General features: G+C 48.0%; 1 protein-coding gene across 2 annotated transcripts; it reads right to left on the bottom strand.

The window, feature by feature from the left end:
* EIF2B5 (eukaryotic translation initiation factor 2B subunit epsilon) lies at positions 1-24380 on the bottom strand. 2 transcript variants are annotated; one of them, XM_043492540.1, is made up of 17 exons: positions 22795-23717; positions 21479-22568; positions 20315-21244; positions 19236-19421; positions 18960-19137; positions 18719-18799; positions 17864-17941; positions 16436-16748; positions 15516-15661; positions 15022-15160; positions 14201-14302; positions 12864-12971; positions 11768-11858; positions 10472-10595; positions 4607-4732; positions 2874-2984; positions 1-1798 (listed from the first exon to the last, which is right to left on the bottom strand). In XM_043492540.1, exons 3-17 carry the CDS (start codon positions 20410-20412, stop codon positions 1733-1735), a joined length of 1947 nt encoding a protein of 648 aa, XP_043348475.1. In that variant the 5' UTR covers positions 20413-21244; positions 21479-22568; positions 22795-23717; the 3' UTR covers positions 1-1732. The 2 variants fall into 2 exon arrangements, with proteins under 2 accessions (XP_043348475.1, XP_038271523.1); XM_038415595.2 differs by lacking the exons at positions 21479-22568; positions 22795-23717 and adding an exon at positions 24132-24380 and having other exon boundaries at positions 20315-20439.
* Between the last annotated feature and the right edge of the window lie 730 nt (positions 24381-25110).

Raw genomic sequence — 25110 nt, 5'->3', positions numbered from 1 at the left:
TCATTGTTTACACCAGGATGTTTTTAATCACTCCCTGCATTAAATATTGGCAGATATAGAAAGTTCAAATATCAGCTATTTTCCCCAACATTTACAAGACTGGGTTCCGTGATGCCAGAAGCCGAGGGCCTTCATGCACAGTCCTGGCAACTGACCCTGTGAGTGCTCAAGTTTGCCCTCTTCCCAACATCCATCTTTAAGAGGCAGCATTTTCTGACCCCCTCCCCCACAGATCAATGTCCCCTCATTTAGAATATGTGGCATCATCCAGTGGCCAAAAAAATCCTGAGTGGGCAGCTTCAATGTAGTCCCCTCATAGAATTTATTCCATATCCCTCCTAAAAGGACAGTGGCATGGTCAGCATGCTTAACATATGACCTACCTATTAAGGGTCAGCTGATCTGCTCCATTCTTGGGGGAGAACAGGGGCGGGAAGTGGCACAATGACATATACAAGAATGCTGTTCCCGGGGGCTCTATTACCTGCATGGAGGAGGGTGCAGTAGAGGGATGGATGGAAAGGACACATTCACTCCTGCTGCATACCCATGCATTATCCTGCAGTTGCTGATCCATAGTTTTGTCCCCGAAAGGAGAAAAGCAAAGCTAGCTTTTAAAAAATAAATAAATAAAACACCTGGTTTGAGCTAGTGTGTCTGTCACTAGCATGGGAAGCAGGATGAGAGAACGTCTGGTGTCACAGCTTGCGCGCTCAGAACCATGCAAATCCCTGAACCAGGGGCCTTAACAAGTGTCAGGCATCTGTTCCCTTTTACAAGTTAAAATAAAACCTCACCCAAAGAGCCAGCAACTAGGGTGACAGAGAAGGTAGGTCATATCTGGGGCATAATCCTCTATACAGTACTTTATTCACTAAGTGTGTTTCTGTTATTAGCTAGCCCTCCGTGAGGTAGGAGAATGAGTATTAGCCCCACTTTACAGAAAGGGAAACAGATGCAGAAAGGTAACATGGTTTTGCTATGATCACAGTGCAAGTCCATGTCAGACCCAAGATTTTAACTAGCCAGGTGTGCCTGATGGTAAGAGGTTCTCCCTCCTCGAAAGACAGCACAAGTGCCTTTTTTCATTCCCGGCCGCCAAATGACTTGGGCTTCCTCTGACAACCGTGCCTTCCCCTGCCAAAGGAGTTCCTGAGGCCCAGCCCTGTGCTTAGATCACTAAGCCATGTCGTCCACCAGCCTTGCCAGTGTCCCTTCAGAAGGGGCTCTCCACGAGTGAGTGGAAATGAATTGTCCATTGGCCTCTTTACAGCTCCAGGAACATCAGTAACTCCCAATAACCAGACCATATGACCACATTTACACAAACCAGAAATGGTTCAAACCCCAAGAGTTAGATTTACATGGAATTTGTACGTATTTGCCAGTCACCTCTACATTAGGAGTGAGTGGCTCCCAATGGATAGCTTAATAGATAGCATCACAGACAGGCCACAGCAGGATCTTGGACATTACTGTCCTGCTTTTCCCTTGTGGGTCTCATGCTGTGCTATGACTATCCCACATAAGATGCCATTTTGGGAGCTGGGAATACACAACAATTAACGATGGGATTGTCAGTCACTTCAATTTCAGGTCCCACACCTACGCACCCTGCACTGGCATTGCTCTTGCTCTGCCCATCTTGCCAGGCAAAGCCTGGCCAGTAAGAGATCCCTCCCTCCTCCTCTAAGGGCAGCAGGAGTGCCTCTTCTCATGGCAGGCTGCCAGGTCAGTCTTGGTCGCCCTCCGATGACTCTTCTTCCGCCTCCTTCAGCCACTGGATAAACTTTTGAAGCTGCAGGAACAATGAAATGTAGTGAGGAAAAATAAACCCCTGAAAACACCTACTTTAATGAGACAACAGCAGTTTCTTGACATTTGACCACCTCCACATTAGATGAGGGGCCGAGGGACAGGGAAAACAGACATAAAAATGGACACTTAAATCCAGGTGGTGGGGGCAGTACAGACTCTTTGGAATCCCCGAAGGAGGCCTCCTCATGGCCAAGGTACCCCCAAAACCCTAACAAAAAGAGACAAAGTCTGCTTGGGAGAAAGGAAGTTTGGACCCAGAGTTGTTCCATCAAGAGCTCATGAGAAGGAGGCATGACAGCTCCGCCTAATTTTCAACAAGCCCATAGGAGGGGCCGTGCAAGGAAAGCTGCTGCTAGGAGAAACCTACTCCCTGACAGGCTGCTGTACGGGTATGTACTTTGCTCATTTTGCCTTCTGAACCCTGTTTAAACAAGCAGCTCTAGGCACGGACAGGTTTTTGTAAAGGGAGTTGACTTCATGTGGGCTCTAAACTAAGCAGATCTGTTTTTTTCCTCAAAGAGGGTTTTCTTTCTGTACTGTTGCGGGCTTGGCCACATCCGGGTACAGAGTTCCTACTGATGGAGAGCAGGTTTATGCTTGTTGCAGCACAAGCCAGTTATAAAAGGGCTATTCTGATACCAAGACGCTCAGTAGAGCCAGTGCTCAGCGAACCACACAAATGGATGAGGAGAGAGAGCCAGGTACAGTAGCCTCAGAGGTAACATGTAAGGAGTGATAGTTCATTTCCGTGAAGCCCATTTCAAGCAGTTGCCTAGCTTAGAGAGGCTTCTTCATTACTCAGAGCATAGGGAGATCCCGGCAGTTTCTCAAACACCTGTCAGTAAACATCTCCCTCTCCCAGTACCTCATCCTTCACCCCAACCAGAACACTGGTTATCGCAGAAGAACATGGCAGAAAGCCAAGCTGAGCGGCCGTAAGCCAATGCATTGTGTGTTTTATTACCTGCCCCGCTGAGAACCCAGCTTTACCAGAACCACCCCCGCCCCAAGGCCGACTGCAGCTGCTAGTGAACCCCTCCAGGACTCGGACTTACCTGCTGGTTTTTACGAAGCTGCCTGCCCTTATCAGATGCATCCCGCTGAGAAAACCAGAAGAGAATCATCTCCTCTGCCAGGATTTCCAGCTGATAAAAGGTCATCAGCACCTGGACCAACCAGAAAACCATAAATGGGGCAACAGAACAGACAGTTCTTCTGGGACTGGTTCACTTAATAGCCAAAGGCTGTGTATGACAATCTGGGACGCCCACCACAAGCCTCAGTGGGCGAGAACAGGGTGTATATCATTGTGCTTTTATTGTCCCCAATACCGACACTTTCCCTGCTGAGCCATTGAGGTGAGGTAGCTCTGATGCACCCAAGGTCCAAATCACAGCTCCCTTCATGGCTTTCAACTCCAAGGATGCAGGGAGGGGTATTTAGGAATTGAAAGCAACAAAGGACCCCAAGAGGGCTCCACAAAGTCATCTCCCGCTCCTTGGTAAAGTACACTAACAAGCAGCACCGAAAGGGATCTTTCAGGAACCCCTTGTGTCCACAGATCCAGATGTGCATAATTCTTGCAGCTGCAGTAGGGAAGAGCACTAACTCTGGTTGTCCTAACCAGCCAGTCCTAACTCTGGTCATCACATCTGCAACTCAACCCCACACGGCCTTTGCTAAACGGTGCCTTATAGTGGGCGTCAAATGCAATTAAACATTTGTAGAATCAAGCTCTTGCTGGACACCATAATGAGGGGAGGATGCTAATGCACTCTTGCTTGGGGGGCCTCATCACCCCTCTGTGCGCAGCCTGATGAGACACTTTGCAGTCAGTCTCCTCACAGCAGAGGACTGACAGAAGCTGGGCTACATGTGCCAGCTCCAGTAATGAAGTGTCACTTCAACTCCTGACCACCAGGGAAAGCCAGGCTAGAACAATGGATACATGCCAAACAATCTCTGTCATTCAAGGACATGTTGGCTTACTGAGCTGAAGGCTTTTGGCATCAGTCCAGGCTAAGTGCTCATGCCATTAGGCAGAGGCACTGGTACCATGAGATAAAATTCCTCCTTATTGGGGAACCAAGGTGTAGGCGAGTTTGCAGGACAGCTCTCTTCTGGAAGTGATGGGCATAATGCTGTGCAGGCACTTGCAGAGGAACTATTCATGGAAAGATTTCTAATTGGGGAGTTTAGATGCAATTTTAGATGGCAGAAATAATCCATTAACACAGGGGGAGCGTGTGTGTGTGTGTGTGTGTGTCAGACGTGCGTTTAACACTTTCCAGGACTGAAACCTACAGTGGAAAAGCAGATCAGCCACACACCACTTTCATTTTGTTCATTGATTTCCACCCAGTTCAGCCTGAATAGGAAATCCTACCCTCTTTCCAGCCTTGCCTATCTCCCATCTTTAAGCGTGACAAAAGCCATTTTATACCCCCTCGTTTTTGGATCCAAGGTGGTGGGTTTGGGTGCCTTCAGAGTGTGAAACTGGCCTCTCCTCCACTACAGCACCATGGAAGGGGTCCCTCTGGGTTAGATACTGCTAAATAGCAGCTCCAGATTTCATGTCAACCAATATTCCTCTATAGCAGGGCTCAGAGGCCTGGGCAAATGCAGAGGAGAGATTTTAATCATGTTCACAGATGTTCTTTCACCCACCCTTCCCAACAGACACACTAGCTTTCCTTTCCTGATAGATGACAAGCTGATGGCACTGACAAACCACAATTCACCACTGAGCTAGTGGACGAAGAAGTCGTTGCTGCAGTGAGGAACTTACTTTGGCTATGGATGTGTGGAGGCCATCATGTTCCAGGAAGAACTCCTCAATGGCAGATAAGGCATCCAAGTGATCTGATGCCCGCTTTATGTAGTTCTTAAACACCGGGGACCAGTTCTTCAACAGCTGCAGGAGGAATTAGAGTAAAGAACAAAGGCTCTTGGATTGTAAGACCTTTAAATACAGATAATGTGCATGTTCAATGCAGTTCCCCAGTGGGAAAAGGCTGGTCTGGGGAAGCAAAGCACTGTAGAAAGCCACTCGCCCATCATTCAGACCACCTAATTACATACACAACACCTTCCCGAAGAGCTGAGTGAAGGGGGCAGCTGGGGTTATAGCACAGGACTATGAGGCGACAAGGCCACTTGTGTGTCTGTGTTTTCCTGTCTGTATCATGAAGATGACGTGTAACTATCTTGCTGAAGTGCTTTAGGAGCTACGGATAGAGTGCTAGGTATCACAAATGAGTTCATGAGAGCAGGGAACTCAAAGGATGTCACTTCACAGCAGACAATGGCGAACAAAGGTACATCACTGAGACTAGGACATGATCACTCCGCAGAGCAGCTAGAGAAGGTCTAACTGAAAAGGAGTAACTATTAAAACAGAGCAAAGACTTAAGCTATGTCTACGCTAGAGACCTTACAGCAGCGCCGCTGTACGGTCTCCTGGGTAGCTGCTCTGTGCTGATGGGAGAGAGCTCCCTCGTTGGCATCGTTAAATCAACGAGCGGCAGTGCTATGTCGGCAGGAGACACAGCTCTATCCACACTGGCACATCTGTCAGTGTAACTTATGTCAGTCAAGGTGGTGTTTTTTCACACTTCTGAGTGACAAAAGTTTTACCAATGAAAGTACTAGTGTAGACATAGCCTTAGTAACTGTACCCTGCACTGTCCATCCCCTTTAGCTGAGCCCAGGCAGACACAGCAAAATGGGCTGCCTCCAGAATAAATGCACAATAAGAGATGTTCCCAAAGGCTCAGCCTCCATTTGCTTGTGTTTGTCTGGAAGCTTCTTAGGACACTGCAGCAGCTACTAGAATCTGTAACAGGTAAAGGGGAGGAGAGATGAGAAGCAGGAAGCTGTCACATTACTGACTGATCCTTCCCCAAGGTTTATTTTTCATTAAACCTTTGGCTTAGTGATTTTGTGCTGCATTTCTAGCTGAGAAACAAGAAAGCGGATGCTGCCTAATGGGGGTCTGGGCTTGGGGAAGAAAACTCCAGGGCAATGCAGGAGGTGCGCATCCTGATCCCAAACCACAAGATCTTTTACAGCAGGGGTTCTCAAGCTTTTTCCTTCCGAGCCCCCCCCCCCCCCCCGACATGCTATAAAAACTCCAGGGCTCAGTGGCAGGCAGGGGAGCTCCAGACTTCAGCCACCTGGCGGGTGGAGCGGGCCCTCAGGGCTTCAGTCCCATAGTTGTGCCACAGCTTCGGGCTCCAGCCCCACAGCTCTGGCTTCAGCCCCAGAGGGGGAACTGGGGCTCTCCATGGCTCCACTCCCAGTTTCAGCCAGGGATCAGGGCACAGGCTTCAGCTGCAGGGCCCCGCAGCCCCCTGAAACCAGCTCACAGACCCCTTGTTGAGAACCACTGATTTATAGCACTAGAATAAGATAACAACTGAACAAGAAGTTGCCTGATTGATAGCGTGATGAGCCAGGGTGTGCAGCTCCCATTAACATGCTGTGGGAAGCAGGATGTTTAAGTCAGTGAGTTCTGTTTCATTTTAAAAGGGTTAATTTAAAAAGAGAGAAACCAATGGCTAAGTTCCCCTGCATGCCCATGGAGCTACATGCACTCTTTTACCATGCTCCAGGGATAGCCGCTTCCTCCGAGAATGAATGGGTCAGCCCACTGACACAGCAGCAATATGGATTTCTCAGGAGCTTTGGGCAAAGACCTCCCTCAGCCATATTCCTGGCTAATCAATACTCACTTCTCCCATCAACTCCTGGGAGGAAGCACCTTTGCCAGCTGGAAAGCTCTGACCTCTTCAATGTCACTGTGACACTGGCAGACCAGGTGCCAGTTCATGCCAAGGCCCTTTAGGCCTCACTGAACACTGACAAATACAGAGCAGGAAATCAGTCTGGCTCACCTGTGTGTAGGATTGTTAAGACAGGTATTGAATTTATATCAATGTGTAGAGTGTTTAGACTTTATGAAATGCTTGTATGTTGCCACATGTATTAATCTCACTTCTAACCTCTATATCCCATGCTACAAGGTAATACTTAAGTGTTTGTTTTATAACTGTAAAATGTTTGTTCTGAAACTACGTAACTTACCAAACAGGAAAAAAACTTCACCTAATGCAAAATGCTGGATTCCTACAGAAGGCGTTGTCTCCTGCCTATCAGGAAGGACTACTGAATCCAAATGGGCCATTGTGAAACAAAGACTTTCCCTCACAGCCCTGAAAAGGGTAAGTGCCCAATCCCTCATCCCATCACAGCGTGAATGCTGGGGGAAGGGAATAAAAATGCCCGCTGAGCCAAATGTATTATTCCTTTCCTGCTTGAACTCTGAGGGGCAAGGATTTCTAAGCATATGCAAGGAATCCCCAGCTCTTTTGCCAGGATTAGCCCTAAAGCAGTTTTCAGAGTAGCAGCCGTGTTAGTCTGTATTTGCAAAAAGAAAAGGAGTACTTGTGGCACCTTAGAGACTAACAAATTTATTAGAAAGCTTATGCTCTAATAAATTTGTTAGTCTCTAAGGTGCCACAAGTACTCCTTTTCTTTCCCTAAAGCAGTGGCTCTCAACAGGGGTCCGGAGCCTCCTGGGGGTCCACGAGCAGGTTTCAAGGGGTCTGCCAAGCATGGCCAACATTAGACTTGATAGAGCCCAGGGCAGAAAGCCAAAGCCCCATCACACAGGACTGCGTCCTGGGCACCGAGCCCCACCACCCGGGACTGAAGCCAAAGCTGGAGTAACTTAGGTTTGCGGTGCTCCCTTTGGCATGGGGCCCTAGGCACCTGCCCTGCTTGCTACCCCCTAACACTGGCCGTGGCTTTTACATACAGAAAAACAGTTGCCGTGTTACAGCCGGGCCATGGAGTTTTTATAGCATGGTTGCATGGGGGGAGGGGGGGGAGGAGCTCTGAAAGAGAAAGGTTGAGAACCCCTGCCCTAAAGGATATAGAGAGTCTGCTTACTATAGAAGTTGCTATTATCTTTTGAAAACTGACTAACTCGTGTGTGGATGATTACCTGCTTTAATCTTGTAAATAAGACTCATTTATTTTTCCTAGTTAATAAACCTTTAGTTAGTTTATTACAGGATTGGCTACAAGTATTGTCTTTGGTCAGAGATCTAAAAGTGCAAATTGACCTGTGGTAGTGATTGGTCCTTTAGGATTGGGAGTAACCTGAATATTTTGTAATTTTTGGTGTAAAGTGACCACCTAACACAGAGTCAATCTTGCCTGGATGGCAAGATAGATTGGAATGCCCAAGGGGACTGTCTGAGACTCCATGTTAAGGCCGTATAGTGCCTGAGGAGTTTACAATAGTTACTTGGTGAAATCGAAGTATTTTGAACTCACAACCAGTTTGGGGTTTGTGCCCTGCTTCTTAGCAGTCTGTCCTGGGCTTTGTATTCTCACTCCTGAGCCTCTCCAGGCAGCATGACAGCCACACAGGGGACCCCTGAGCAAGTTTCCAAGCCTGCGAAGGCTGTGAATGCAGAGAACCCACAGCAATTCCCAAGGCATAAGGCAACAATGAATGGCTCTGGAGTGGCCACATTCCATCTCCTCTGCTGGTGGCAAAGGTACTACTACGGAACATGTTTGGGTCTTTGTGACTTCAAGCATCCAGCAGGGGGGAGGAGAGGAGATAGTGTGGGAAATACAAGTAGGATGATTTGAATATTATATCAATGACGATTGGCTCACAGGACAATATTTGTAATAGGGCACAAGGGTAGAGTGGTCCTGATGTTGCAGCATTACAACTTAAGGCGCTATTGTACTACAATCAATCATCATCATGGTTTTCTGATCATTTTCCCTCATTGCAAAGCTAATGGAAAAACCATGGGCTCAGCTCCATCCTCGTCCACCAGCTCCTCTGACAGGATGCTGCAGTGACGCTTCCATGTCTCTCACTTGCTGGACCAGCAGCTCACTGCAGGATCCAGCATGGAACGGTGCAGTATCTTATTCAAACTAGGATCCCAAACAGCAGCAGACTTCAGGCATCCAACTCTCCAGTTGTGTTGCTTTTCACATACAAGGAGAGTCTAGCATCTGCTCCAGTGTGCACCCCAGTACTCCTCTTTCATTAGGGTACGTTTTGGCCACGAGGAATGGGGCATTTTCAATTAAACCTTATAAGGAGAACTGAATTAGTATGAACTGATTGTTCAACTGCTGCACATTTCCAACAGAAGGCATCTCCCAAAACTGAACTAAGTCACATGTCTGAATCCATTTGGGGAAATGTCTTTTCCCCCACCCTCCCCACCCCACACAATCACACTGACCCACAGAAAACACAGGAGCTGCCCATTTTTGCTCCCCATATCCCACAAGAGGCAGGACAATCCAAATCAACCCTTTGGAACTAGGAGCCAGACTTGCTTCTTCTAATACATGCATCATTGCAAGCACTAAAGGGTCACTCAGTCCAACACACACAAGTTGGCATCAGAGGCCACAGCAGAAAAAGCGGGAACCTGTCCACCTCCTCCAAACTGAGACCAGAGGTCCTGGGACAAGCTCTCACTGAGGGTCAGCAGGTAACATGGCAGCCCCTTCTACACAGCCACATACACCCAGGGTCTTTCTAGGGGTGGAGCAGTGCTCTGCATCTTACTCAGAGGCAGCCAGGTCCTGCCTTTGTCTCTGCAGTAGACACTGGAAAAGTTACCAGTATTAGGTATGTACTGCAGGCAAGTAGTACTCCTGGTGACTTACCAATAGGACTGTGCCTCTTTTGGATCTATTCTCTAGGGAAGGGATAATATTTCCAGTTCTCACACATAGGAGACAGAAAGCAGCATATGCTACTTAAACAAAAAAGTCTCTTCCAAGCCAGACACCCAGCTGAGCTTTGTCAACTGGAGTTAACAGTGTTGATAATTTTACTGCTTTAGGAGAATCAAGAGAGGCTCATGAGCCAGCAAGTTCCTTGAATTCTCAACAGGCCAGTCCCTAGGCTCAATGATCCTGTAGCCAGCAGGTGGCTGGAGGACCCAAACCCACTCCTATGCACCAGGAGAGAAGTCCCAAGAAAGAATAAATAAGTCTTAATTTTCCATTCCCCTGTTTTTTAGCTGCTGCTGAAGCCTCCTGCTCTCTGGCTTTCTTGACTCTCATGTCCCTCCAGTCTGACCAAAATGTACCTTCCCAGGCTCTTTATCTCTTTGTCTTCACTTTCAAGATTGTACCATTCTGAACTGACCTGTATCTTGCCTGCTGGCACAAACTGAAGCCCGGTGCGCTATTGAGTCCTTCTCCCACAAGTGCCTGTCCCACTTACTGCCATGCTGTTGCATACACCGGGAATGTTCTCCCTGCTTCCGCAGGCCATGCAGCTCCCAGCTCCTTCAGATCCCACTTCTGAACCCCACACTCCAATGCCACTTTACTAGAAGGGTGTGTCCAGTGCAAAAACCAAGAGACTGCCAAATGCGTAGCTCTCCATCCCATCCCCAGCCCTCTTCTAAGGTTCATGTTTACATATGGTGCTCAGCACAAAGGGGAACACCCATCTATTGTTCCTGTAATACTGCCTGAGACTAGTCTAATTTAACTCAGGGGCAGGGACCAGGACTCCTCTCTCTAAAACGCCATATCACATAGAATAACAGAAAATATATGCAAACTGAAAGGAGTGGGGAGGTGTACTCACAGGAATCAGAATTACACAGTAGTGTTGGGGGTCTATCTCTGTGTCCAGCTGCTGCAATGGGAACTCCATGACCACCTTACTGAGCACCTGCATCACCTCCTTCAGGCCAATGTTATAGGCATATCTGTAAGGGAAAGGAGAGGAGTTGTCAGACTAACACACCTTCTACAACCATAAGTCTGTGCAATCTGGCATCCTGCCTCCAGCCATGGCAAATCACTGAAGTCATTTCTTCTATTGCAGGACAGGAACTTCTAAGAATTCCATTCAATTTTAACTTCCCAGCCCTGGGCCCAAGTTTTTTTTTTAAAAAAACAACAACACATATTTAGTGTATACATGCAGTCAGAAACATGCCTGCATTGCAATGGGTCTCATGAAAGACCACATTCCTGAAGACCAAGTTTCAGAAGGTAACATGCTGCCTGGACAGGGACAGCACACTCACATTTACTGGTATGATGCAGGAATATGATGGAGAAAACAAGAGAAACAGACTTGTACTTGAGAAGTGGTAGATAGAACACACCCAGTTAGACCCTGCGCTCCAACCCTCACCAATTGATAGCTTTCAATGTGAGATAAGCATTACTTTCATCACCCCTACACAGACCCGGGAGACAAACCAGGTCCACTGCCATCTGTGCTCAGGAAAAAGTCAATTGGTTTGTCTGTGTCTCTAGTTTATAGTCTGCTCCCAGTAGAGAGAAGACTTTAATGAGGCCCAACGGGTTTGTTCTGCCTAATTATTCTCAGTGACAGCAGAGGCTGGAAGGTGAATTCTAAAACATGGACAAGCTGAGGTTACCCTAAGCACGTTAGCAGTGGAGATGCTAATAAGAGCAGACCAGAATATCACGAAGGCTAAAACCCATGAGCTGTTGCGTAAATAAGTTGGAAATGCCACACCACACACAGATTCTTGGCTCTGGACTTGCTGGTTGAACGTTGCAATGTATGGAGAGCAGCAACACCCTGGGTAAACGAACGTGTGGCTTAGCTTTAAAAGGACTGGTGTTCTCCCATTCCCTTCATAGGCACCCAATGGATATTCAGTCCCTAGCCCGAGAGCTCATGGAACAACAGCTAAAGCTAGCTGGGGAGGTTATGGAGCGAGAGCACTCTCTGCATCGCCTCATGTCACTATCTTCAGTTATCACTATCTCTTAAGCCCGACTGCTGAGAAACTAACCGGATACTGATCGCCACATGGGCTAGTCACGTGGTTCCCTTTCAAACCTCTTAGCATCATGCTCATTAGACAAAAGACACTGCAGTCCCAGGTGGAGCACTTACTTGAGAGAGTTGATTTCCAAGACCAGATTATCACAGGAGATGTTCTCCTCTTCACCCCTCTGCAAGGTACCCAGAACCTCATTCTGGAAAACTGTAAACAACGCAAGAATAGGCCATTAGGTAGGAGAGGGAGAAGTCCAGCAAACAGCACCTCTCACTACAGAGAAACCAGCCCCATGACAGGAGCAGGGACAAGCCTACTAAAGAGCTCCTCATTTCTCCTCCATCACCCAACACATGTCCACAGTTATTCCACCTGTAAGTAACTGCAGAGCACGTGTAAAAGTAAAGACTTGCCAGATCCCACCAATTTCATCCCTAGGCACCAGTACAGGACCGTCTCCTACTGCACCACGTGTTCTCCAGGGTTGCATGCAGACCTGTTTTAAACGACTCAGGCAACAGGGCTTCTGCAACTCCCTTGACAGGCTATTCCATGACCTAATGGCTCATCTACGTGGAAAGTTATACTGGTATAAGCTAGGGGGGACTTTAAACTCATATAGCAAGACTGGCATAACTCCCTAAGTAGATGCACTTAAACTGAAAAATAGCCACTGATACCAGAACAACAAATTCTTTCCAAGTCACATAGGCTAAACTGAAAAAGCACTCATACCAAACTAAGAGTGCCACATGGGGCATAATTCCAGTGTAACTACATTGGCTTAACTATACCAGTAAAACTTTCCCATGTTGACAAGTACTAACACATCTTGTGGCTTCTTGGATGTGCAGCAGGGGGAGAATTACCACAATAAGCTGCTATGGAAAGGGAACAGTCTCTGACAAAGACAGCCTCAAACAGCCTTTGGTCAGGAACAGCGAAAGTCCTTCTCAACCTTCCCACCTGGGCCCCTATGCATGTACTAACCAGGCAACGGCACGGAAGAGAATATCAAAGAACTATGGCAGGAACAAGAGAAACGCTGGCCAGGAAGATTGGGGGCCTCTCTGAAGAGGGAGGCGTGAGATGGAGCAAGGTAGGAACTTTCAGTGCACACAGTTACAACAGCACAGGGCTCACCCTACTACCCACAAGGTTAGGGCCCTTCCCCAGCCCTCACAGAATTCCCTCTAGGCCCAGCCCTCTCACCTTTGATGTCATCCAGCTGAGGAGAATCAGTCCGACTGTCTGGCTGCTCAGAGCCCAGGCTCAGGTCACTCTCCGTCTCGCTCTCTTCCTCTGGATTCAAGGTGGGGCCTGATAAACACAGGGAAACGCAGCCTTCTAAGGGGCAACCCCGAAAGCAGAGGAGCTGCAGTAATTCCCCAGCTGACGAAGCTGGAATCCAGGCAGGTTTGAACAAGCTCTCCTTGTATGGGATTTGCTACTTACAGACCCAGACCTCCATAACCACTGAGTGGGTCCTGCCACTAACTTGACGGGGCTTTGCTAGGTCCCTAGAACCAGGCAGCACGGGTCAGTGATTAAAGCAAAAGCATCCCTCCCAGCCAAACGGCTCACTCGTTGCAAGGTGACCAATGCCAGCAGCATGGGACTCTCACTTGAGCTGGAACCTTGCAGAAAAACAGATACAGCCTCTGAGTTGAGCAGCTCTGGTGGAAAATGATGATCAACATCCATGCCCCCCGCCATCCCCGAGGGGTGAGAGCAACAGCTTGGTGCCTGGAATGTAATGGGCTCCCTTCACCGTTTAGACACAGGTTTGAAGTTTGTTATTGTGAGACAAAAGGCTGGAGCAGAAGAGACAAGATCTGCGACCATCATTCAAAGAGCAAAGAGGAGCATTTGGTCAACGCAATGCATCCATATACACTGTACTCTACATGGAGCTCAATGGGAGACTTCATGGCACCCAATCCCACACCTATAACTGAGACGCCACGGACTTTGTTGTTTGCCACGAGATCCACCCTGCTATGGAATTGTGCTCCAGAATCTCAGTTGCCTTTTTTTTTTTTTTTTTTTCTCTTCAATAAAATGTATCTAGCCTTTATGGCTGGGAAGGAGGTTTTCCAAACATGTCCTTAGCAGAACTGGGAGAGTGACATCTGTCTGCATCTGGAGGCAGTCTGAAACAAGGGCTCCAAGAGGGATGGGATTTCCCCATTCAGCTGGAGTGTCAGATTTCTAACCAAGGTTGTTCCCCCCACTCCCTCTTCTCCAGGGTTTTGTCTAATCTGAGTTTTGACATCTCAGTAATGGACTTCACACCACTTTGTTTGGGGAGACTTCCTCAGCCTGGTTCAACACATCACCTTTGATGACCTTAGATACTAATTATTATTTGTATTACTACAGCAACTTGGATCCCCAGGTGATGGACCAGGACCTGCCTGTGCTAGGTGCCGCACTAAGACAGAACAAAAAGATGATCCCTGCCCGTTATTAATGTCCCACTCAGCAATGTGCTGAAATCGTGTACATGCGTTTCCACTTCCAGCAGTCTACATCAAACCTTTCCTCACCCCAAAGACTCTGTCTCTGCTCTTCCTCATCCACTTCATTCTCATCATCTGCTTTCCAGAGGTAACCTCTGCCCTCTGACCCCACTTCTGCTTTATTATAACCTGAAAGAAGAAGATGGCGTTTAGAAGGAAGGAAGCACACTGGGACAGCCAATCAACCTGAAATGGATTGGCCTCTAGTGGGGGAGTGAGGGGAGGGTCAGAATGACCTGCACCAAGCTGTGTACCAAATACTTAACCCACAGGGGGAGGGCTGGGTCTCCCATCCATGAATACAGGGTGCTGCTCTCATTAACCTAGCCCTGTAGAAGACAACCATGCTGTTCTTTCATCTCGCCTTACAGCAGCATGGCCTGACTGGCTCGACACTCTGATTCTCGCACTGAATCCTACACAAGTAGGGACTGACAGAACCAATATCCCCATGGGGGAGGAGGATTAAGATCCAGGTATTCCCTGGGGTGCAGTGGAAGAGAATTGAGGGCCAGATGTCTTAGATCTGTCCTGAATTGAGTAACTGTTCAAGCTTTAGCCTGTCATCTGTAGAGAGCTCCTACCCCAAGACAAGCATCCACAGATCTTTATGATGAAACAGGAGATTGAGTGCTAGAGAAGGCAGGTAGTCACCAGTTATTTGACTTGACTATTAGCTTGGTATACTGGATATCCCTCTTTCCCCACTCAAGGGGCACAGATGCCAAGTTTAACTTAAGACTTTTGCTACCAGCTTTGCATTTCAGCAAATTTGGACCACAGGCTGGTCCCAGAGGGTGAAGCCCCACAAAAGACAGGACCCAAGGGCTCAACAAAAGCTCATGCACCTTTCAGCTTCACTTTGTTCTCCTCCTTGTTCACTCCAGAATCATCACTGAACTCATCGTCGTCCTCCTCCTCCTCATCTGGTGAGTGCAGCGAGATCACGGTGCCCTCAGGGAGACTGATGTTAGGACCCACCACCACCTAAAAATAAAGGACGTACACATTTCTATACGGAACAGAAGCACAGCTCCCTCCACTGCCACTTCTCATTCCCCATCCCCAGGAGCCGAGGGCTGACTCAAAGAGTCTCTCCTGGAACTGCTTAACATGGAAACATATTTGGAAATATTAGCAGTGCCTGGGCATGTAGCCTGCTAAATAAAACAAAACTCCTTGCAGAAGGGACAAGGTGAGGGCAGTAGCCTATGCCCCAACCAGAAAAAAACGGCCTGGAGCACCCCTCATTCTAGCTGCTGGCCAGGTTCTCTCAGTTTCATACATTCAATGAGCAAGTCTAATAGCTCTACAAGGGCACGTGGAGAATCTTGCAGCTCACCTGGGAAGTCAGAACGCAGTGAGGATTTAATTTGACCTTCTCCTTCACTTCAGCCTCATCACAGACAATAGACTGACAGATCTCCACGCAGTCTGCTACGTGGACACCATTCCAGAGGAATGCTCCATCCAGGATAACTTCATCCCCTATTAAACGCCACCACAAAGATGCTGAGCAGGGCAGATCACAGCTCTCACCCCGGGCTTCACTAGCATTTTCCCAATGCTGAATGCACCAGAGAGTATCCAACCCATTGGCTCCAGAACTAGAGGGTACCCTTGTGGCTCAGTGAAGGTTAGACATCACGGCAAAGCCAGCCTCAGATTTCAGCAGCCACTCCTTAGGCTAAGCCAGGGAAGACAAACTGAATTAAGGTTTCTGTAGAGATTCAACAAATGCTGCAGTACCAAAAGGCCTCCCGCTTACAGTAATTCAGCAAACCGGGGGAAAATGAGACCAGCGGAGCTGTATTCGAGGCCATGAAGCTGGGGCACTAGGAGGTTCATGGGGATGAGCATGGAACACAGAGATTTTCACCTCTAGAATATTGGTCTGAGACAAGCCCAGTAAGTTATTGTCTTAACATACGTACACGACCCCTCCTTCTTTTTCCTGCGTGCCAAGTGCCCTCTCTCTCACTTAGCTTGCACTCCTCACTATACTCCCTGCTGTGGCATTAGCTCCCACCCCAAAGGCCTGGACCTCTTTAAAAGTTAAACACTCAAAAACTGTACAATATATACTAGCTTAACTACTTGCAACTCCCCTCCTTCCACTTTGGTTTTCCTAATAATCCCATTTCACCCATTGCCTCCACTCCTCTCCTCCCATGAAAAGTACCTTCGATCAGAACTGAATTCACTATAATTCCAAACAACATCAGGCTTCTCCTTCCCACACCTCCCATTTACGGCACTCACCTATTTTGCAGTTTTGACCGACGACACTGTTGGTAATGGAGCAGTTGCTGCCAATGACCGTCCCCTGCCCAATGAGGACGTTCTCGTCCAGCACGCTGCCGTGGCCCAGGCTCACCTCTGCCCCTTGGTAGATGTTGTGCTTGGAATGGGTATAGCTCTGTGTCTCATCATCGGCGAAGTTCATCTCTGGAGTCATAGGATAAACCCAGCGCCGGATGATATCGGAACACACAGCCTCGTACATCAGCAGGTTGGACACACGGGCACCATACTCCTCTGCTGTCACATGCATATGGATCTGGTTCCCCAGGACCTGGGAAACAGACAGAAGCGTGTCAAGAGACTCTTTGCAGAGGAAGGCTCCCTGCACCTGAGCAGGGTTCTATGCCATGTTAAATGTCACCCACACACTTTCCCTCCACAACTCACCCCTCTTCTTTGCACTCTTGCTTCCATAAAGACGCCTCTGCTACCATATTCACTAACCAGCCTTCTCAGACACGAAGGGCATTGCTTCCATGACACAATAAGACCCCAGTGACCTAAATCACATCCCAAATACTCCCAAACTCCAGCCTCCCAAATGCATTACAAGTCACAGTCACTATCACCCCAGTGGCTTTAGGAAGGCATCTCATTTGCACAAGCCTGCTCATTTGTTTCCAAAGACACCCACTACAGAACCAATATGATTAGCCAGGACTGGTATACAAGGGGATGCTTCAGGTCGGGGTGAGGGACATTGGCAGAACTATATGGGAGGCAGTGGAATGGGAATACAAGGGTGGTCTTCAAGTCAAGACCCAGGGGCATTCGCAGAGCTTCGTGGAGGCAGCTAGCACATATCTGCTGACATGATGCCTATCTCTAGCCAGGACTTTCAGATCCCCTATAATTGCTGAAATTCAACCAAACAGTAAGTCTGGAAAGATGAAAGGTCAAGTGCAATAAAGTTTTGTTATCGTTATTTGTATTATGGCAGTGTCCAAAGGCCCCAAACAAGATCACAGCCCCACTGTGATGGGTGGTGTCAAACTCAGGAGACAGTCCTTGCTCTGAAGAGCATAATGTAAAACATGGCACCATGTTGGTGAAGCAGTAAAGACTGTGTCAGTTTCTAATTTAACAAGACCAAGCCTTCATATTTCCGCATACAAGGAGCTGAGAGCAGGTGCTGTTGTGAATCGCAGGAGATCTAGTTCCTAGTTTAACGGAGAACTGTTCCCAGCTCCCCAAGAACCTCCAGTGCCTATCACAACTTAGAACATGTTACAGCCCAGCACGCACAACCAGCTGCACTGACATGGAAACACCTCATCCCAGACAGCACACAAAAAGGTCCCAGCCACCCACTGAAGAGATAAGGGATAAGCCAAAGGCCCCTCTTGGGTCAGACAGAAGTGGGTCTCCCGCAATACCCCTCCTTACCTCCTCGTTCACCAGCAGGCCACGCACAAAGTCATCCCGAGTCTGATAATCAAAGTTATCTGTGAACAACTCGGCCACCTGGAGACAATGTGAGGGCAAAACTCAGAGGACATTGCCAGGACAGCCCAGTTATTAACCCCGACCAGCCACTCCCAGGGAGCTCAGCAAAATAAAACACAAGAAGACACTGCTCTTGTCCTTCTCCTACTGGCATGAGAAAGGCTCAATCTCTTCCATGGGAGGTGCTGGGGCTTCCCATATCCCCTTCCATAGTGTACATTAGTGGAGTCTGGCTTTCAGAAGGGGTGGGATATTAATTCCAGCTGGTTGGCCCAGTCTAACTTTGTAATTTTGCTTAGCATGGAAGACTGAAGATCAGTTCTCCTCCTGACAGTGGAAGAACAGTAACTGAATCTAGGACATGGCAGGGAATGCCGTGGACATTACCACCAACAAGGTACCAGCCAGGAAGAACTTACACTTCACTTGGTCCCCTGCCCCCAGAGATGCCATCTCTGCTATTGCAGCCTGTAACAAGCTCAGCAAGATCAGTTACTTTTCACCTTGTTTAATCTTGGACTAGTTCCTCCATTCATCTCAGACATGGACACACACAGAGGCGCTTCCTGTTGGACCTGTTTCCTCAGCAACAGACACCAGATGCTGAGTGCTGGGCCAGCCCAAGAAAGTATCATACTTCCTGTGTCCGTGACATGCTCCATGCATGCAAAGTAGCAAAGAACGGGGTTCTGGAATCCACTCTATGCCGTAACAATGCAGTGTGCTTCTAGCATGTGAGCAGCACTAAACCAGCTACTCAGAACACTTCAGCCCTCCAGAACTATAGCAACTCACCTGTGGGGAGCAGATGCTAATATGGCAGTCCAGCAAGTCATGACGCACCTCAACCGTCTCGATATTGCTCTGGAACAAGCTCTGGAAAGAGAACACAGTACAGCTTGAGTGCTTCTCATGTGGGAGTCAATCCAGAACAACTCTGCACCAGCTGAGGACAACATACTAAGAATGCACTTCAACTGGTTGGAAATATGGAGAACACTCCACAAGTCACGGCCAGCCCACACTCTGCACGTACCATGGGAAAGCGAAAGCGCTTCAGTTCCTGGGTTCTTTGGTAGTGCAGGACACGGTTTGTAGTGCTGTCCATAGCAAGGATGATGTCATCCTCCTGGCACCTAGCACGGTGACCTGGTGAGGACTCTTTGAAAATCATCGTCATCACCGACACGTTCTTGTCCCGCTTACGGCGCATCCTAAACAGGAAAGGAAGAGTTTAAACAATGCCTCTGAAAAAGTGACACCAACAAGCTTGAACAAGCCAGGCCGGTGCGTCTTCTCCCCAGTCACCCACCTGTGCTCCTCCAGAGCTGCGGAAACATTGATGTTGGACACCACATCTCCAGAGACGAGGAGGAAGTCAGAGCGGACTAGGGACTTGACATCGACATCCCTTAGCACATCACCAAGTGAGCGGTACAGGTCTGAGGTCACAATGCGCAGCTTGTTGGGAGAGGTGCAGCGGCACCACTTGGACTTACTGGAGGGGAAGAAAACAGGCCAGAAGGAATGAAAAGGATGATCTTCTACCTTAGGCTAGAATATGGTGCTCCAGTGTGAGGGGTTGTCTGTCCACACATATAAGAAGCAACCATGTTATGATGGCTGGCCCACTGTCACATTTAAGCATAGTTATTTCTGTAGCACAGACAAAAGAGGATAATGCTCTGAGACGATAGCTTAGAGGACAATGACTTTCTCGTGGGCAAGATCTTGTGTAGAGATTCGTGAAAGAAGGGGAAAGACACCAAGCATTTATGCAAAATCAAAGAGAAGAGTTTTAACCTGTAGGCAACAGCTGAAACAGGGAAGAGATGAAGCTGTATACTCCTCTTTAGCACACAAGCCTACAGATTACGGAAGCTAAGAACATTGTGTAGCAGAGAGTTGACCCCAGCCTGCTAAGTGCACTTAAAAGAGTTACAGAGCAAGGCCATAACTCCTCAGTGAAAGCCAGTAGTTTAAGGACCATCAGCTATACAGTGTTATTAAATATCTAACCAGGAAAGCTCTGCCTTTAAATACGAAAAAAGAAGACAGTCAAGACCTTCATGTATGCAGTCCTCAGACAGATATAGCCCACTTACATTGCTACCCACATCCTGCTCTCCAATGGAAGAAATGTTCTCTCTTCACGTGTTATTTACCTTGCTGTATTCTCAGCTATTAGCAACAGCTGGTGAATAAGGACATGCAGCAAGTATGCTCCCAGGACCAGCAGAAGCTGCTAAAGAGACATTGCTCAAATTATCTCCTCGGGACAATAATGAGAGTACCATCCAGCTTTCATTAGCCAAAGGGGTCACCGTGATATAAATCCTTTGAAAACATTCCTTTACAGTGAGCCTCAAAGGAAGGTGAGGTGTTCCTTACTGTAAATGCTCCTTTATCTCAGCAGACTTCCAGCAGCAGAAGACAAAGGTTTCTTCCACTCCAGTTGCAGTTAGGAACTCCAGGGTGTAGTCAATCATGGCCACGTTTGCCAGAGGAAGGAGAACCTAGGGAAACAGGACAGAGTTAGCTGAACCAACACTGTACACCAAACAATGTCAGCGACAAGCCAGCTGAAGGGAAGAAGACTCAGCGGTGTTGGAGTAATACAGTCATGACTCCTTGTCTCATGCTCTAACCATTAGAAAAAAAATGCCAGACATGAGAGATGAAGCCACAGGAACAATGGTCTTCAGAACAAAATTTAAAAAAAAAAAAAACATTTTTTTTTTTTTTTAAAAAAACCACACAACACTTATGCAGGTAATGTCAATACATTCCATCAACTGGAGAGTCAGCTGTTTTCTTGATGGTAATTTACAACTGAGGGATCACTTATCAATTGTTTTGTATCCATCATTTTCAAAAAGCATCTTTTTCTGACAGTGAGATTAAAATGAAAGAGGATAACTGTTCAACCCCAACTCCAGAGGTACTGCTGTCTCCTATAGCACCAGAGCCTTAAGATTTGGGCAGTTAAAGTACTCTCTTCTTTCATTTGCTGATGATTTCATGGGAAACATTGCTGCTGCTCTGGGCAGTGGCTTAGCCTCTTCCCCATTTACCACAAAGGCATTTGTCCCTCCCATGAGAAAGGCAGCTGCAGTTCCTATATCATCCCTAGCAAATGCAAAACAAACAACTATAATGCTCTCTATTCCCCAGTGTTATAACTGTGGTAGTTTGGATTTCTGGTTTATTTTTCCTCATTGTGGGGGTGAAAAAAAACAAAACATTCCCACAGAAATAGCTGGTATGTATACACTATGTAGAGTCAAAATCTCTTCACACACTCCCCCTATTTATGACTTACTATAATTCCCCAAAAAGAAAAGGAGTACTTGTGGCACCTTAGAGACTAACAAATTTATTAGAGCATAAGCTTTCGTGAGCTACAGCTCACTTCATCGGATGCATTTGGTGGAAGTGAAGTGAAGCTGTAACTCACGAAAGCTTATGCTCTAATAAATTTGTTAGTCTTTAAGGTGCCACAAGTACTCCTTTTCTTTTTGCGAATACAGACTAACACAGCTGCTACTCTGAAACCTATAATTCCCCAGTGTCTAGACTGCAAGAGGGCTACAGGAACATTTATTGGCAATGTAGTTCCCTCAAATGAAGCACTATCTTTCATTTACACACAGGAGAGGCAGCACAAGATAAGAAAACAAACAGCTGCTGTTACTGCATTTGAAAATATTCCTTCCAAATTGTGCACTTAGAACATGTTGTATGTATTAGCTATTACTGTCATCCTTGTCTTCTCCTTCTCCCCATTGTGTTCTACCAACCTATCATGTCTTGTCCGTAGTTAAGACTGTAAGAGCTTTGGGGCAGGGAATATTTTGTTTTAAATTTGTACAGTACTCAGCACAATAGGAATTGTGCTATAACTGAGGCCTCAGCATGCTACTGTAAAATACAAATAAGACTATTTAAAATAGTTTCAGAGCTGAGTTTGTCATTCTTCACCCACTCTCCTTTCAACAGTTCAGAAATTAATGTAGTGAAATCCTTCGCTCCCATCACTCTCCTTTCTCTTTCAGAGTTGAAAAGTGTGCTTATTGATCTGGAAAAAGGGGGTACAACATGACATCAGACACATTAACCACTGGACTCCCGTTAGATTGCCTCATTTGAAAGCCTCCTCCATTCATCATAAACTGATCTTACAGGATATTATACATCAGTGTGTGCTTTACAGGTTTCTTTCCTCTCAAGCAGTTTCTTACTGTATTTGGGTACTTTGCTTCTTAATATACTAAAATCCCTAGGTAAGGATTTAAAAAGAAATTCACAGATTCACCAAATATAAAGCAAGATAAATTTCATCCAGTCACTCCTGTATTGATCCCAATGACTTGTGTATGGCTAAAGCATCTCCTCCAAAAAGGGATCCAGTCTTGATTTTAAGACATCAAGAGATGGAGAAGCCACCAATTCCCTTGGCAGTTTGTTCCAATAGTTTATCACCCTCACTGTTAATGGGTGCCTTATTTCTCATTTTTATTTCTCTAGCTTCAACTTCCAGCCATTGGTTCTTGTTCTGCTTCTCTCCTCTAGATGCAAGAGCCCTATGAATGTGCTTATATGCTGTAATCAAGACACCTCTCAGTCTTCTTTTTGATAAACTAAACTTCAATCAACTAAAAGAAAAGGAGTACCGGTGGCACCTTAGAGACTAACAAATTTATTAGAGCATAAGCTTTCGTGAGCTACAGCTCACTTCATCGGATGCATCCGATGAAGTGAGCTGTAGCTCACGAAAGCTTATGCTCTAATAAATTTGTTAGTCTCTAAGGTGCCACCGGTACTCCTTTTCTTTTTGCGAATACAGACTCACACGGCTGCTACTCTGAAACCTTCAATCAACTAAAATTGTCTCCCATAGATTCCAAAGGGACTCTAACAAATATTTTCTTGTTGGAAGATGTCATGGCAGCTTTCACCTCCAAGATCTGTCACTCCACCAGGAGGATCACATGGGAGATGGTAATAGCATGCTTTGCATAGCAGGGCCTCTCCAGAACTCTGTATGAGCCCAGACACTTTCAGCACATGATGCAACATCTCTTTATTTAGCTATTTTATTAACTCACAGTGGCAATTAGTCCTTCGCTGGTAAACTACCAATTTCTTGTTCTTCTAGCAAAGCCAGTTAGATTGCTATCAGAGATGCAGAATGAGTGTTCCGGAAACATATTCTATTGAACTAAGGTATGTAAGGACTAATTTACAATGGCAGCGCTTTAATGTGGCTTGTGTGGCCACAGCGCAGCACTGGGAGAAAGTGTTCTAAAAAACCCCACCTTCATGAGGGGCATAGCTACCAGAGCTGGGAGCACAGCTCCCGGTGCTGGTCCTCTGTCTACACTGGCGCTGTACAGCGCTGAAACTTGCTGCGCTCGTGGGGGGGGGGTGTTTTTTCACACACCCCCCCCGAGCAAGAAAGTTGCAGTGCTGTAAATTGCCAGTGTAGATAAGGCCTAAGAAACAACCAGATTGGAGAATAGTGGGCGCTTTATACTTGCATGTAACAAATCAGTATCTCCCCCCCATCACATGCTGTTCCCAGAGAATACCACAAACAAGTATCTCTCAAATTGTTCTCAAAGAGCTTTAGGAATACTCCCTATCCTTCCTCCGGGGTATATCAGTACAATTACCCCCCATTTTACAGAGAGTGAAGTTGAGGCTTGGATTGCAGAAGGGACCTGGCCCAGGTTCCACAGCAAAGCAAGGAAAGCGCCAGGAACGGAACCCACGAGTCCTGCCCTCTGATCCCCTGGGGCTCTCCACGGGGGGCGGTCTCCTTCCTCTGCAGCTTTTAGGGGGTTCGGGAGGGTTTTTCCCACAGGATCAAACTGGCTGAGGTAGCAGAGTTGGAAGAGAAATCAGAGCTGAAATGTGGGCTAGATCCCGGGAGGGTAAGGGGGATCCTGCCTTTTCTCTGGTCTTAGGAGGGGCAACAGCCGATTTGCCCTTCCAGCGGGGCGGGAGAGGGGAAGGGGCCCGGTCTCTCCAGCTGGGGGGAGGTCCCAGTCGGTCTCTCGGGCGGGGCGGGGGAAGGGTCCCAGTTTCTCCGGCGGGGAGAAAGGAGGGGAAGGGCCCCGGTTTCTCCGGCAGCGGGGGAGGGGTCCCGGCCGGCCCCAGGTCTCTCCGGCTGCGGCGGGAAGGGGTCCCGGCCGGTCTCTCTCACCCGGGGCCGGTCCTTGGAGACGGGGAAGAAGCGGCGATTGAAGCTGTCCGCGACCAGCACGGCCTGCAGCGGGGGTGGCGGCTCCTCCTGCGGGTCCGGCCCCCGGGCCCCTCCAGACCCGGCTCCCCGCCTCCCAGAGCCCCGGGCCGCCATCATCCGTCTCCTCGCGCGCGCGCGCACGCACGCGGCCCCTCCGCCGCGTCCGCTTCCGGGCTGCCCCGGGTCCGGATTCCGGAAGGAGACGGCACCTCGGCGAGGACACACCGCCCCGCGCAGAACGCGAAGGGGGATCCCTGACACGCAGGCGCGTGTTCTGGCTGGGTGCCCTAGGGGCAGCACGTGGGCAGGCCTCCTGGGCCCTGGAGGGGTGCGGGCAGCGCCTGGAGCGAGTGGGACCTGCTGTGCGCATGGCTGCTCCTCCTGGCTGTGTGGAAGCCTCCAGCTCAGCCCAGCTGGGGCTGCCTTGGCCATGACCATGCTGGCTGCTTGCAGGGCATGTCCCCCAGGGCAAGGCCAGGCTGCCTTGGTGCAACCTCCAGCTCAGCCGGTCCCTGCCAAAGGGGTGTTGTGATTTCCCTCAGTTTCCTCTCAGGGCCTCTTTTGGGGACCTCTCTATTTAACCACAGTGGTGCCAACTCTCAGGATTTTGTAATGAGTCTCCTGATCGCTATTGTTTCCCTTAGAGCGCCAGCTCTCAGAGTCCAGTGGGTCTGTGTGGATTTCAGCCTTCATTCTTCAAGAAAAAGTAAGTTTCTAGCCCTGGTGGCTGTGGAGGAAGCTTCAAAATGTGACTCCAGTGCACGCTAAAGGGTCAAAAAGCAAAAGGCAAATAAAAAGAACACTACAGCCATTACTTTTACATAACTTCCTGATTTTAGAGCCAATCTCATGCTTTTTGGTGAGCCTGACTCATGATTTTTGAACATAAGGGGCAGTACTGTGACCACCATATAGGAGGAAGTTGTGCTTTATGTGCTGG

Source organism: Dermochelys coriacea, chromosome 9, assembly GCF_009764565.3.
Source record: "Dermochelys coriacea isolate rDerCor1 chromosome 9, rDerCor1.pri.v4, whole genome shotgun sequence".
NCBI classification, from domain to species: Eukaryota; Metazoa; Chordata; order Testudines; family Dermochelyidae; genus Dermochelys; species Dermochelys coriacea.
The sequence above is the reverse complement of the archived record's forward strand: the minus strand, read 5'-3'. Positions and strand labels throughout refer to the sequence as shown.

Bases quoted from the DNA above. Each gene is read 5' to 3' on its own strand.
- EIF2B5 (XM_038415595.2), bottom strand. From the start codon at position 24,287: ATGATGGCGGCCCGGGGCTCTGGGAGGCGGGGAGCCGGGTCTGGAGGG. The intron at 16,749-17,863 runs GTAAGGAGGGGT...TCTGTTTCCCAG, and splicing joins GCCTGCTGGTGAACGAGGAG to GTCCTGGGGAACCAGATCCA. The intron at 2,985-4,606 runs GTAAGTTCCTCA...TGGTTGGTCCAG, and splicing joins TCCACACATCCATAGCCAAA to GTGCTGATGACCTTTTATCA.